Genomic DNA, 14,032 nt, shown 5'->3' with positions numbered 1-14,032 from the left:
ACTCGTGTGTACCGGAGACTTATTAAGTATCGAAGCATTTGCATGATCACAGACTTCCTCGCCAATGCTACTTAATGCTCAAATCAGTGGACGACTGATGAGGGCAATGTGAATATATTCATTCACTGTTATTAATATAGATTATTATACAACCTCTAAAAATCGTGGTGTAGTTCAATCAACAGTTTATCTGTTTCCTTCTCTTTCAAGCCGTTTAAACCCTGTTAAATGTAGAACGGTATCTTAATCCTAGTCCCCGTACATCTTAGACTATGCATCGACTTGTTTCAGATGTAGTAGGTTTATACTTGCAGGTGATTTTGGGAGATACACAAATATCCCCAAAACTTAACGACTGTGTAAACAGTATATAGAAAGTGGAAAATATTTTATTGAAGATAAATGTCAGATATTTCTTGTATGTAAACAATACTCAACCCTAAACAGTATATGAAGTGCCACACGGCAACATCTTTGATGCTGGAAATAACACAGGTCTATATTTATATAAAGTCCAACAGGAACTCCACTGGCATGCGTGATTCATTATGTGTATGTTGCTGACACATACCTGTATAATGTTCTGGTTCCTCTGCAGACAGATTGTAGCCGATGGCATAGACCGATCCGTTATAGAAGGACAGAACTGTGAAGGGGAAGTCGCTGGATATGGACGTAGAATATATATATCGTGACTTTGACTGTACCAGTGTGCCAACTTTGTATCTGCTGCCCGCTATCCACCTCCATGTCAGACGATCGTTTACCTCTTTGTCCTTAATCAACACCGTTGCTCTCGTGTCAGTTAGTACCTTTAGCTTTGTTTGAACATTGTTATAATATAACCAGACTCCTGTGTGTGTGACGTACGAGTGTACAGGTGGTACAGTTGTGAAGGCACTACTGTAACCATCTGCTCGACTGAGTGTCACCAATACAGGGCGTGTGGCGGTGAAGTGAAAACTCTCTCCCCGTTCAAGTGAGCGGTTATAGAGACGACGCTCGCCAGTAGAGGCTGTTGCTCCAGAACTGAAGGTGATCTGCACGTGGCTGTGTTCACTGATGATCTGCAGCTCCAGTTTGGTGTCATCTACAGCAACCACATACTCCTGACCGTAGTGCTTGACCGGCAGAAGTTGGTCATACACCGTGTACTTATAGGCATATTCCATACCACTATGGACGGCTATGCTGTGTTCACTGGTAATGACCGTTCCATTCAGATCATATGGAGTGGACACCCATAACGTTTGATACGGATTAAGTTTAAAGGATAATCTTTCGCCGTCACTGTAATAATAATTGAGAATGTAAATACTTCCTCTGTTCAGTCGAAATAATATATCAACAGTAGTGCTGATGTTGTGTGTAGCTATTAGTAACAAGGATTGATAATAACCGTTAGGGGGGAGACTGGAAGGTAAAACGTACTTGGTCCCAAGGGCAGATATAGGAAGTGGAGAGAATATACCGTCAGCATATACCACAATGTTTACATCTTCGTCACTTCCGCTCACAATGAATGCTGCATTTTCTACATTAGTTGTGATTTTTATCTGATCGTTTACACCGACTAAACTAAGATAGAAGGGACTCAATACATAAACACTTCTGTAGGCGAGGTGAGGATACTGTATCTCCAGCAGGCCCCCAGTTTCTCCTGCTGAGTACATGATGTACCCGTATTTGCCTCTTTTTGACACAGCCACCAAGTAGTCTTCACCTGTAAAGTCAATTCAAAACGACATTAGATCAATGTATTATGTTCTTAACCCTGTTATTTTGGGGCCAAGATCAAAGCACGACAAATGTGCCGCACCAGAGACAATAAGTATTAAAATGCGCAAAACATAAATACCAGTGCCCCGGCTATCGAGAGGTCAATATCAATACTGCTTGAGTAATATCCATCAAAGGCCAAGGGAATCCTTAAAATGCAGTCATATTCTACAAGACCAGCGTCATTCATAATCATGTGACCTCCATAACTCTGATCAACAAGGTGCGGTGGGGGTCGCTCGGTGGTTAAACTCGTCACACCGAAGACTCGTGTGTACAATGTGTGAAGCCTTTTTCTGGTGTCCTCCGCCGTAATATTGATGGAATATTGCTAAAAGCGGCGTAAAGCCCAACGCACTCACTCACTCACTCACTCTGATAAACAACCGCTGGCTGACAACTTCAATGTCCTGGTAATTACCAATGGACAGTAGCTCACCTCTCAGGGCTGTATGCACTACATTCATCATGTCAGAAACACTTTTACTTCAATCTCTGCAGAGTCAGCGAGAGTGTAATTTGGCAGATCCTCCTGAACTCGTCAGTGACAAGTTTTAAAAAGACTTGAAACACTTACATTTCGTGCGTGTTTATATTTTTACCTTCACGTTTTGGTCATTCTTTTAAAAACACGTTCGCTAATGGATTGATATGTTCAATAAATGATTATCTCGTCATCGTATGATACCACACAGGACCACCGCACCGTGCCACACCTCCGAACACACTAGAACGAGATAACATTCTCTATAGATTGGTATATCTTTTGTCAACTTCGTTACTGTGCTTTGCAACATGTGTTTGTATGTGTGTTTCCCTTGAATATCAGCTACTCAAAAAATAACTGCTATGCTATGCAATACTGTCACAATCTACGGACCATCACCTATTGTATCTGTTATATTGTGTAGGGCTTCTGAAATATAAGTAGTTACCCAGCAAGCTATGCCGGTCGTAGGATGTGACAATATGGGGCCGGACGTGTTCCGTGTCTAGGTTGTATGTGGTATCCCAATTGCGTTCCTCATAAACAAAGCCTGGCAGCATGATATAGCCCAACTTTGCTACTGTCACCGTCAACTATTCCTGCCCCCACACAGGGTACATGCACATTATGGTGTTAGTTACGTTGGCCTGATTCCACACTGTAGCAGCAATTATTGCCTGTATAACAACATGTATTCACACAGACATATATATCGCAATACCTATGATTTTAACCCCCCTCTTATTTTCATAGCATGGTAATGTTTGTTTGTATCATTCTTTGAGCTGGGCGCACTATATATTTATTTAAGCTGTGCTCTTTCTGTGCGCGTACCTGGCGCGAAGCATTCATGGTGTGGAGGTACCTCTCTTGTCACAATAAACACGCCCTTGTGACATTCAGACAAAATTTGAATGTACTACTGTACATCACTGAGATCTTAGACAGGGCTGTTGTACCACGTTTCGTTGGTGATTTCTTGTATCAAGAGTCGGTAGCAACGTAGAGCATCAATCCCATAGAACATGTTATGGACAGTATGGGTCACAAAGATCCTCCAATACACAATCCTGATGGATTGGAACAAGCCATCCAAAAATACCTCAACGATAAATTCAAAGTCTGATGCAGTCAGTGATGAGGAGGGTCATCGATGTTAGTGTAGTTGGCGGAGGTTACACCCAATATTGACATTGTGCTCGGTTATTCATACTTATGTGGTCACTTGTCCTAGTTATACGACCATAGTTATCAGCATTATAATGAGTCATTTTTTTACATTTTTGCTATGAATAAACAATTTTTTTTCTTTTTGCTTTGATATCCCCCATTTAATTATTCTTTGGGGATCAGTTTATCTAGACAGTAAGTTATATTTAGGCTTGGATATGTTCCTTAGCTATGGTTACTTGTAACCTATTTACACTATGACAAATATGGTGTCGCGATATTATTTTTCATGTGTATATGTGAATTGCTCAACTAACAATGATCCACTTTGACCGTATCTTCATAAATGTATACATGGAAGTTTTCTTAAACAATGATCTTAGCATTGGTAGTCAAACAACGATTAGGTCACAAACCTACATAATACTGATATATCCTTATGCAATAAAACGCGATGTTGAAGGACAAGCTGATCAACTCCTACGTCTTTAATCTTCATAGCGACTCAGTGAATAGAGAGTTTTCTAAAAAGATGTTTATTTTGTGAAAGTGTCACTATCAGATTGGTGATACAGTGTATAATCTTAGACATTGGGTCAATAACATGAGCTACTTACCATTGCCGCTCTGCAGGATCGTCAACAGAACCACCAAGCTGAAGCCCTTGGAAGTCATCCTATCCACGGAGTGTTCCCGTGTCCTTTCAGAACAAAGGATGAAGATTCCTGATGTCTGCTTAGATATCTGGTGGTGAAAATCAAATCAGAATGACCGACACAGGGTCGGGTGTGGCACATCAGGTGTGTATAGTGATCAGGTCTCTACACACCCACTGCGATTTACATCCTGTTTTAGACATGACTCCATTTGTCCGTGATGATATATCAGATAGCAATAGTGACGAGATAGTGTTGCTTAGCAACGAGGAAGTAAACTTTCACCTCGTGAGTGAGTTTTTGACGAGCCACTTAGCAATGTTACAGCCAGATGAAAAGCCCTTGTTATCGCAAGGTTGGTGCAGAGGGTAGATAGCACGTCACAATATGGCGTTATGATTTGATATGGTTATGAGTGAGTGATATTAGTTTTAGCAATATTCCTGCAATAGCATGTTCTGCAAAAGTTAGCCACATTGTGCCGCAATTTAATCACAACGAAATGGGATAGAATATTCTCACAAGTTTCACACCCAAATGACCTGCCTAGGAGTTCCAGGTACCAAACTCAAAACATTATTTCGGCATGAATTTGTAAGAACAATTAGATGCAAAACCTTTCATTCAACGTCAACAGGAAGGTCTGTAGGCCCAATTTCTTCATCAACAATCCTTGAAAAACAGCAAACTGGAACCATGTCAGCTTCATCTGAAGAGAGTGCCCTATTTGAAGAACTTAACCAACATCTTCCTTGCCAGAACTGGTGCCTAAACATGTATATTCTGAGACGTTTTAATGCTCTTCTATGACTGTTCGACAGTTCAAGAGAAGAATTTCAACTACCATATCGTGATTCAAGGTTTATACACCTGAGGATGCCTGAAATCCTTGACTTCCTACAACTAACCCGTTGGTGACTTAAAGAATTGACATCAGCGAATACCAGACAAAAGCAGAACCATCATTTTTCTTAGCAGAACTATACATTTGTCTGTGAACTCCAGGAAGTGATTTATAAGCCTGCAAAACTGAAATCTACATTATGTGATAATCAGAGCTCATCAACAGATAGAATACGTTTCCTGAGTTTTAACCCTAAATACACTTTTTGAACAACATGATATAATGATTTTAGCCACCTTAAAATGTGCGAAGACTGTTTGTTTCACTCTCATTACTTTATTGTCTTATACGGCCAGTCTATCACGATATCCTATGGATATTTTGGTCACTGTTGCTCTGGGCCCTTATTCTCGAAACGTTAGTAGACCTAAGAATTTTTAACTTTCATCGTAGCCAATGTGTTAAGAATGGGCTTAAGAAGTTCGTTGGGCTACGAACGTTTCGAGAATAGCTAGCCTAGCCTCAAAGTTGTAAATTCTTACATTTATCAACAGGTAAATGTTTCTGTCTGAATTCGAAATATGAACAACTAATATCTCCAGACATAACACGTTACATTTGGCCACTTTCTGAAAGGCCGTGTGAGTTCATATAAACACCCTATATGAACAACTATTATTGCATGAGCTGTAATCCTGTAGCTGAATATTAGCTGAAATATATAGTATCACCCATTCCACCATACATAGAGTTATCAGTTTCCTCTTACACATTCATCATTGACATTGAACATTGTTCCTTGTTGCTGCCGATAGACACCTGTACAATATGTACTTCCTCTCTCTTTATCTGGTTTTCCTCGTCCATGACAAATATGTTTCAAGAGTGATAGTACTCGTGAAGCAACCCATGCTTGTCGTGAGAGGCGAACACTATTTTGCTTCTAGCAGCATATTTCTAGAGTAACATAAACGTCTGCTTGTAAGCTTCGGGAACTGATTCATATACATCCAAACGATGCATAAGGTAAAACATATCTCCGAGCTTAGACCTGCATAAACATTTGCAGATGTTATCCAGTACGCACGTGCCCATTTTATACTGTTAGCCAGAAAACCATCATCATCACGCTTAGTGGAAGGTTGATCAAGTCTGAATATGTAACGCTACATCAGCTGCTGAGAGGGAGGTCATTCTGTGAATTAGTCTGGCTAAATACTAGTTAGCGAATCTGTAGGGTAACAAAAGTAGAACCAACCTTCCCTAAGCAGACTTAATCATGTGTGCATACGATTCAGGAAGTGATATATGTGGCCATGAAGTAGCGTTTTAAGTGTATCAAGATTGAGCGCATGTTGCATACAATGCTAAACACTTTAAACTCCATAACACTTCTCCAGTACAATATGGGTGGTGGGTAGCCTAGCGGTAACAGCGTTTGTTCATCACGATGAAGTCCAGGGTTCCATCCCCATGAGTACAACGTCTGAAGCTCAATTCTCATGTCTCCGTGATTTTGCTGGAAAACTGCTGCACGCGGTGTAAACGCAGTCATTCTTGTACAATCACTGAATATATTCATTCATTTATGATTGTTATCTCTTGACAATAAGAATACGAATGGAAACTGAAAAATGAGCTTTATCACTAACCTGTGATTCTCGGCATTTCGTTTCACAGGTAATTATTAAAAACCCTACATTAAAATTGTATGCAACCTAATAATTTGATCGGCATTCTAGACGCTGGTGAGCCAAAAATGAAACATTCAACATGGATGACAGCTTCTTGAATTTTTGCATAGAGCGACGTTTAAATGGATATTCTTACACCGTTATCAAGATAACTAGTGACTTCTATCTTGATACGGTGTAAGACTCTACATCGAAACGCCGCTTTATGCAATAAACAAGAAGTTGTCATCCATAACGTTGTACGTTTCATTTTTTACCCTAACCAAGATACACTTTGTTTGGTTGCTCACAATTACTATGCACTGGCATGGTTCAGGGTATTTCTTGTATATGTCCACAACGAATTGCGAGTTTAGGTTCGAACAGCCATTCATGATGCATAAAGATGTTCAATAGATAGCACATGGACGATACAACATGCACGCAGAAACAGAAATACATACACGGACTGACAAGCAGACATCATATATGATATTTTTTAATAGTTGTAGAATTAGAAGAACTAGAGTTGTAGAACTGTGTATAGGTTGTTGTAAACTAGAAATCGATTACTTATATAGAATTAATGACAAAACGTGTACCTGTCTTGATAACTAAATAAAAGATTGTATGAAAACAAAATGTACACAGAGCTGGAACACTTCCTCCAGGCATACAAAACATCTATTGATATAGAGACCGCTAGATTATTTGGGATGTCATAGCTTATGGCATATTTTTTGTCATTGTATATTGACCTCTTATCGCGTACATGTGGTTGGTGATCATTTTCCTCTTTATCACATGTACAGAGATACATATATAGTCCAGCGGATAATGGCATGATTTGTATGCAATTGTGCATTTACATGTTACAAGTGAAATTTTAGTTAAATTACTAAGAAAATAATATTCTAACATGTTTCAGATAGGGAGGCACTCAAAAATATGTTTTATTATTTTTGTATGAAGCTCCAAAAAAAATATTGTTAAATATTGAGCCACTGTTATTTGTTGTGTGGAAAGTACTAGAAATGAGGTGAAGTGAGAGTGATCTCCCCTTTGTTATGACTTTGCTATTATGTCATCAGTCAAGGTTACAATGATGTAATCAGTCAAATAGTCCTGTATAATTGGAAAATTTTACATTCATTTTACCAACATGGCAAGAAGAATGTTCATTGTTGCTGAGGAGACATGAATGGTGAGTAAAACTCTTTTCACTGTGTTAGTTATGTGCAAGGGACACCTAGGGGTTTCATCACTAACAAGTTGCAGGGACATTAAATACTTGACAAGACAAATAATGTATATCTTCTTGATTGGTATATAGTTTCAGAATTGTCTAAAACAAACAAATACCCAATTTACATCATTCAGATTACTTGGTATTTTTAAAAATAATGGTATCACAGGCTATGTAGAATTTACGTGTAATAATACTTCCCTTCCACTGATCTTATTTCTTTAGATGGAGGGGACTTCTGTTGAAAATGTTTGTTGAATTACAGTTTTGATGGTATTTCACTACCAATTAAGTAAAAGCCATATGTGGTTTATTTTCTAAAGACAGAATGGTTTATAAACAAAATAATGTCACTGTTATTTGGAAAATTTTAGCTTCAGATTTCAAAATCATCTAGGTGTACAAGTTCAAATCATGTCCATGATAATAACTAATTAGTGTAATATTTCTTTTATCAATATAAATACAGCAGGTTCATAAGTTATTCAAATTCTCAAAATATCAATCATGAGGATTAGGTTATGACAAGGACAGTTCATACTATCATGTCATGAAATTAATTATTATTTTGGTCATTTCTCCAGCTTTAGCTTTATTATTTTCCAGATTCCGTGGATGATGACTAGTCAAACACAATCCACAGATGCTTCCAAGATGGATTGGAGTTTGTGTGTATTTTGCCAGAAATGCACAAAGGATCCTGTTATCTGCCCTGCCAGTGCTAAGAACCAATCAGGAAACGGTTACGCCACAATGGCTAGTAACTTACAAGTCTTTTCTGAACTTGGACAGCTGCCAATGGACATAAATTTGAGTTGTTTTGGAGGTGTTATGAATATTTTCACCACCTTTGAATCTCACAGAGCACGCTGGCACAAGTCATGTAGTCTCAAATTCAACAATAACATGCTGCAGAGGGCAAAGAAAAGACGATTATCCAATGAACTTGAAACTTCAAACAGTAAATGCGGTGACTGCCTTTCCCCATCACAACATTGTGAAAGTAAAGTCGTAAGAAGTTCACCTCATGACAGGAACAAAACTGCAGATAACGGCAACCTTTGCTTTGTTTGTGAGCAGTCAGGACTGCAATCAGAGTTAAGGTGTGTATCAACCTTTCAAGTTGACAAACGTGTACGCGAATGTGCTTTGAAGTTGCAAGATAGTCAGCTGTTAGCTAAGCTCAGTACTAGGGATTTGATGGCACAGGATGCAAAATATCACCCGAGATGTCTTTCCAATTTATACAGAAAAGCAACCCAAAGCGAGGAACTTATACAGTCAGATGATATCAGTCATTCCCAAAGACTTAAAGAAGGTTTAGCTTTCGCTCAGCTTAAACAATATGTTGACGAATGTAGACAAGAAAATCTCCCTGTACTGAAACTGTCAACACTGTCTAAAGTGTATTCAAGCTATTTGAAATATCATGGCCTGAAATATGACATTCACAGCACAAGACTGAAGAACAAGTTACTAGATGAGTTTCCAGATCTCCAAGCTCATTCAAGTGGAAGGGAAACACTTTTGGTCTTCACAGAACATGTAGGGGAAGCTCTGAGAACCGTTCATGATCAGGACTTTGATGATAAAGGTCAGATACTCTGTAAAGCAGCTCAGCTTGTGAGAAAGGACATTTTGGCAATGACACACAAACCTTTTGCAGGAGCGTTTGATGTAAACTGCCAGACAGAGTCTATTCCACACTCTCTACTTTCTCTTGTTGAAATGATTCTGGAAGGAACAACCCCCTAATTCACAGACAACTGCTAGGAAACAAACTGCCTTATCACTTTCTCAGCTACTTGTTTACAACTGTAGTAAACGCGCAAAGGAAGGAACTACATCCCTTCGGCACAACAAGGATCGAGAGACACCACTTCCCTTGTATATTGGAATGACACTTCATGCCAAGACACGGAAAAGAGACTTGATTGACTTCATGTATGACTTTGGAATGTCTGTATCATATGACAGAGTGTTGGAGGTTTCCACAGAGGTGGCTAATGCAGCATGCAGGAGATACATTGAGGAACAAGTTGTCTGCCCATCAAAACTCAAATTCAACCTCTTCACAACATCAGCAATAGACAACATTGATCACAACCCAAGCTCAACAACTGCACAAGGGTCCTTTCATGGTACAGGCATATCCATCTTTCAACATCCAAGTAAAGACAATCAAGGGGTTGACAGAATGAAACCTTTAGATGTGAACTCCAAACCACAGTCAAAATCTGTGAGAGAGCTGCCTGCTTTTTATGAAGAGGTTCCACCAGTTATCCTGAAGAAAGATGTTTCATCCTGTCCAAAGACACCATGCTATCATGCTTCTACAGCTGTGAAACTTGATGACTTCATGCAGCAAGAAAATGAGTAAGTCAAGTTAAGTTCTTTCAGAAAAAAACTAAATTATGTTTCAATTATCATAAGCTTCTTCAACCTTCTAATAATATAAATATCATATAAATACTCCCTGACATCTTAATTGGTAAAAGTAGGAGAAAAACTTCCTTTACTTCTTAACTTGTCACTGTGAAGACTGTAAACTTGATCAAACTTTCACCTTTATATACCGTATATACATATCCACACACAGTATGCATGATAATTGAACATAAAAAAATATTCAAGGCTCATTTCTATTGTTTTCAGGTGGTTAACACATGTGGACACACTAATTAAAGAAAGGCATGCTGATCATCCTGATGTTTCATGGGCTGTTTACCATGCAAAGAAGCAACATTCAGATCAGATCATCAAGTCCATTTCTTCTCTCCTTCCACTTTTCACAGAAAATGCGGACTCTGCTGCAATGTTGAAACATGGCATGGATGTGATTACACAGGCAACATCTTACCTCAATCCCGGACAAACTCCAGTCATAGCTGCAGACCAACCATTGTTTGCCACAATGAAGCAGATACAGTGGCAGTATCCAGCAACACATGGTGAGGACAAGATGATAATAATGATGGGAGGACTGCATATAGAGATGGCGTTTCTGAAAGTGTTGGGAAACTGGCTCATGGACAGTGGATGGACAGATATGATAGTTGCAGCCCAGATTGCATCTTCTGGCAAAGCTGATTCGTTCCTTCGAGGATCACATGTCAGAAGGACTAGACGAGCACATGAAGTCACTGCTTGTGCACTTTATCATCTTCTTCTTGAGGCTCATGGAAAATCTTCAGCAACATTTGAAGACTGGATCAACACCAGATCGAAGATATCCCCAACATTCCACTTCTGGTTGATGGTTCTTAACTTGGAACTATTGCTCTTGTCATTTGTTGGATGTTTAAGAAGCGGAAACTTCTGTGAGTATATCAGACTTCTAGAAGCCATGACACCGTGGATGTTTGCCTTTGACCACACAAACTATGCAAGATGGATGCCAGTGCATATTCGAGACCTAAAGAATCTCAGTCATATTCATCCAAACACAACTGAAGAGTTCAAGAAAGGGAATTTTGTTGTTCACAAGACAGAGAGGGCTTATTCTGCAATCCCATTGGATCATGCTCATGAACAGAATAATGCAAGCGTAAAAGGTGATGGAGGTGCCATCGGTCTTACAGAGAATGCATCTGCCTTGAGAAGATGGACAGTTGGCGGTCCAGAAGTGAACAGAATTCTTGAAGAATTTGATGCCTCTTTGAATGTTCAAAGTATTTCTTCTGTTTCACACCATGAACAGAGTAGAGGAATGTAAGAATCATTTTACACAGATGTTAGTACTCTTACAGATGTAATCAGAGAGTTTGGAAGTCCTTTTCTTGAGCATGGACATGATCTTCTTGTAATATCAACAAGGGACATTGCTGCATCAGCTGTTGTAGAAACTCTGAATAAAATTGAACGCCTTGGGAGAGATCAATATGAAGACTTTGTCAAGGAGCGGTTCATCAAAGGTATTGCACTTTCAGAACCTATCAAGAAGAACAAACTGTCACTTTTGTCATCACCTCAAATAAAATCACAGTCATCCTCAAAGATGCAAGTTGTCAGCCTAAAGAATGACTGTAGTCTGTTCTCTCGCCTTTACATATCCTGTCAAACTAGAGAAGGCAATTTAGATGAGTTTTTCAAGCATGAGAATCAAACTTGTCCACCATCACTCTCACATCTTGGTATGCTTCGATCATCTGTTAAATCACAGCTTCTTCAGTGCCTGGAAGATGTTTCCTGTCCCACAGTGAACAGACCAGACGTTGAGGTAACAATACTAGATGGAGCAGCAGTTGTGAATATGATGAAACCTGGAGAACATAAGACATTTTCATCTTTCAGTGAGGGAGTGTTTACTAAGTATCTGGAAAACCAGCTGCAAAACACAACAAGACTTGATATTGTCTGGGATGTGTACAAGACAGATAGTCTAAAGGCGAGTGCAAGAAGTAGGAGAGGCCATGGACAGAGAAGGCGAGTTGAACCACATTCCTTCATTCCTCACAACTGGAAAGAGTTTCTAGGAAGTGACAACAACAAAACAGAATTGTTCCAGTTTCTTGGAAAAGAAGCCATGAAAACCAATACTGACAAACTGATCATCAGTACTGTGAATGAAACAGCTCTCTCAAATAAGCCATATGATGTTTCAGATCTCTCACCATGCAGCCATGAAGAAGCAGATACCAGGATGATACTGCCCTTGTCAGAAGCCAACAAGAGAGGATTCCTGCGATTTATGATAAGAACAGTGGACACAGATGTTGTTGTGTTAGCCATTTCATCAGCAGCAGTTCTCGATATCTCAGAAGTGTGGCTTGCCTTTGGTACAGGAAAACAGTTCCACTACATACCTGCACATGAAATAGCCGCTTCATTAGGTCCAAGGAAATCACTGTGCCTCCCTCTCTTCCACAGTTTCACAGGATGTGATACTGTATCTTCCTTCAGTGGATGTGGTAAAAAGAAAGCTTGGCAAGTCTGGTTTCATCTCGAGGAGGCAACTGATGCATTTGAATGTCTGTCCAAGCATCCTGATAAAGTTACAGATTCTTTGATCAGCACACTTGAACGTTTCACAATATTGATGTATGAAAGAACAAGTGACCATGTGAATCTGAACGAAGCAAGAAAGTACATGTTCTCTTCGAAGGGTAGAGCAATAGAACATATACCTCCAACATCTGCAGCTTTCAAAGAACATGTTAAGAGAGCAGTTTATCAGGGAGGACATATATGGGGACAGTCAACCATCCGTTGTCCTGATCTGCCTGATCCATCCAAATGGGGTTGGCAACGCAATGCATCCAACATGTGGGAGCCCTTATGGTCAACAATACCAGACGTGTCAAAGACCTGTCAAGAACTGTTGAAGTGTCGCTGCACCAAAGGATGTTGTGGCAGATGCAAGTGTCTCAAAGCTGCCCTCAAGTGCACTGCACTGTGTCTTTGTGGTGGAGACTGTGCCCAATAATGTGGTCATATGTTGCTCTGAGTAGGTAAGTGAAGAAATCCCCAGATGAATATTATTCATGGGAATCTGGATTAGGTTTACGCTGACTCCCAGTCTCATGGAAAATGGTGGCCAATTAAGGTTTTCAATGTTTCGACATGTATCGAATGGTACAAGCAACATACATTTATCTGCCAAATTCCATGTATATTATATGAAAATTGTGGAATTGACATTGAATCTAAGTCTCTGATGGTGTAATTTGAGTGGAAAATGGTGGCCATCTTGAATATTCAATGTCTCCCTCTTATCCCTCTCCCTCTATATTATCTTCATAGTACAAGCAACATAACTGGCAAATTTCATGCATATTGTGTGAAAATTGTGGAATATACATTAAATATAAGTCTCTAACGGTGTAATTTTGAGTGAAAAATGGCGGCCTTCTTGAAATATGGCGGCCATCTTAAATTTTCAATGCCTCCCTCTCTGTATATTATCTTCATGGTACAAGCAACATAACTGCCAAATTTCATGCATATTGTATGAAAATTGTGTAATATACATTGAATCTAAGTCTCTAACGGTGCAATTTTGAGTGGAAAATGGTGGCCATCTTGAAAAATGGTGGCCATCTTGAATTTTCAATGTCTCCCTATCTGTATCTAATTTTTATAGTACAAGCATCATATCTGCCCTAATTCATGCATCTTGTATGAAAAGTCTGGAATTTACATGGAATCTAAGTCACTGACGGTGTAATTTTGAGTGAA

General features: G+C 39.3%; 1 protein-coding gene across 1 annotated transcript in view; it reads right to left on the bottom strand.

The window, feature by feature from the left end:
* LOC124283924 overlaps positions 1-4,209 on the bottom strand; it is a 61,462-nt gene extending 57,253 nt beyond the window's left edge. The window contains exons 1-2 of the mRNA XM_046719962.1: positions 4,054-4,209; positions 572-1,723 (exon numbers count right to left, since the gene is read on the bottom strand). Of these exons, the coding sequence (XP_046575918.1) occupies positions 572-1,723; positions 4,054-4,111 (1,210 nt within the window). The 5' untranslated portion in view covers positions 4,112-4,209. The remainder of the gene's footprint in view (positions 1-571; positions 1,724-4,053) is intronic.
* Between the last annotated feature and the right edge of the window lie 9,823 nt (positions 4,210-14,032).

This window comes from Haliotis rubra, unplaced genomic scaffold (genome assembly GCF_003918875.1).
Source record: "Haliotis rubra isolate DU_JTF1 unplaced genomic scaffold, ASM391887v1 Scf1098, whole genome shotgun sequence".
Classification (NCBI taxonomy): domain Eukaryota; kingdom Metazoa; phylum Mollusca; class Gastropoda; order Lepetellida; family Haliotidae; genus Haliotis; species Haliotis rubra.
Note: the sequence above shows the minus strand (reverse complement) of the source record. Positions and strands in the feature narration are given on the sequence as shown.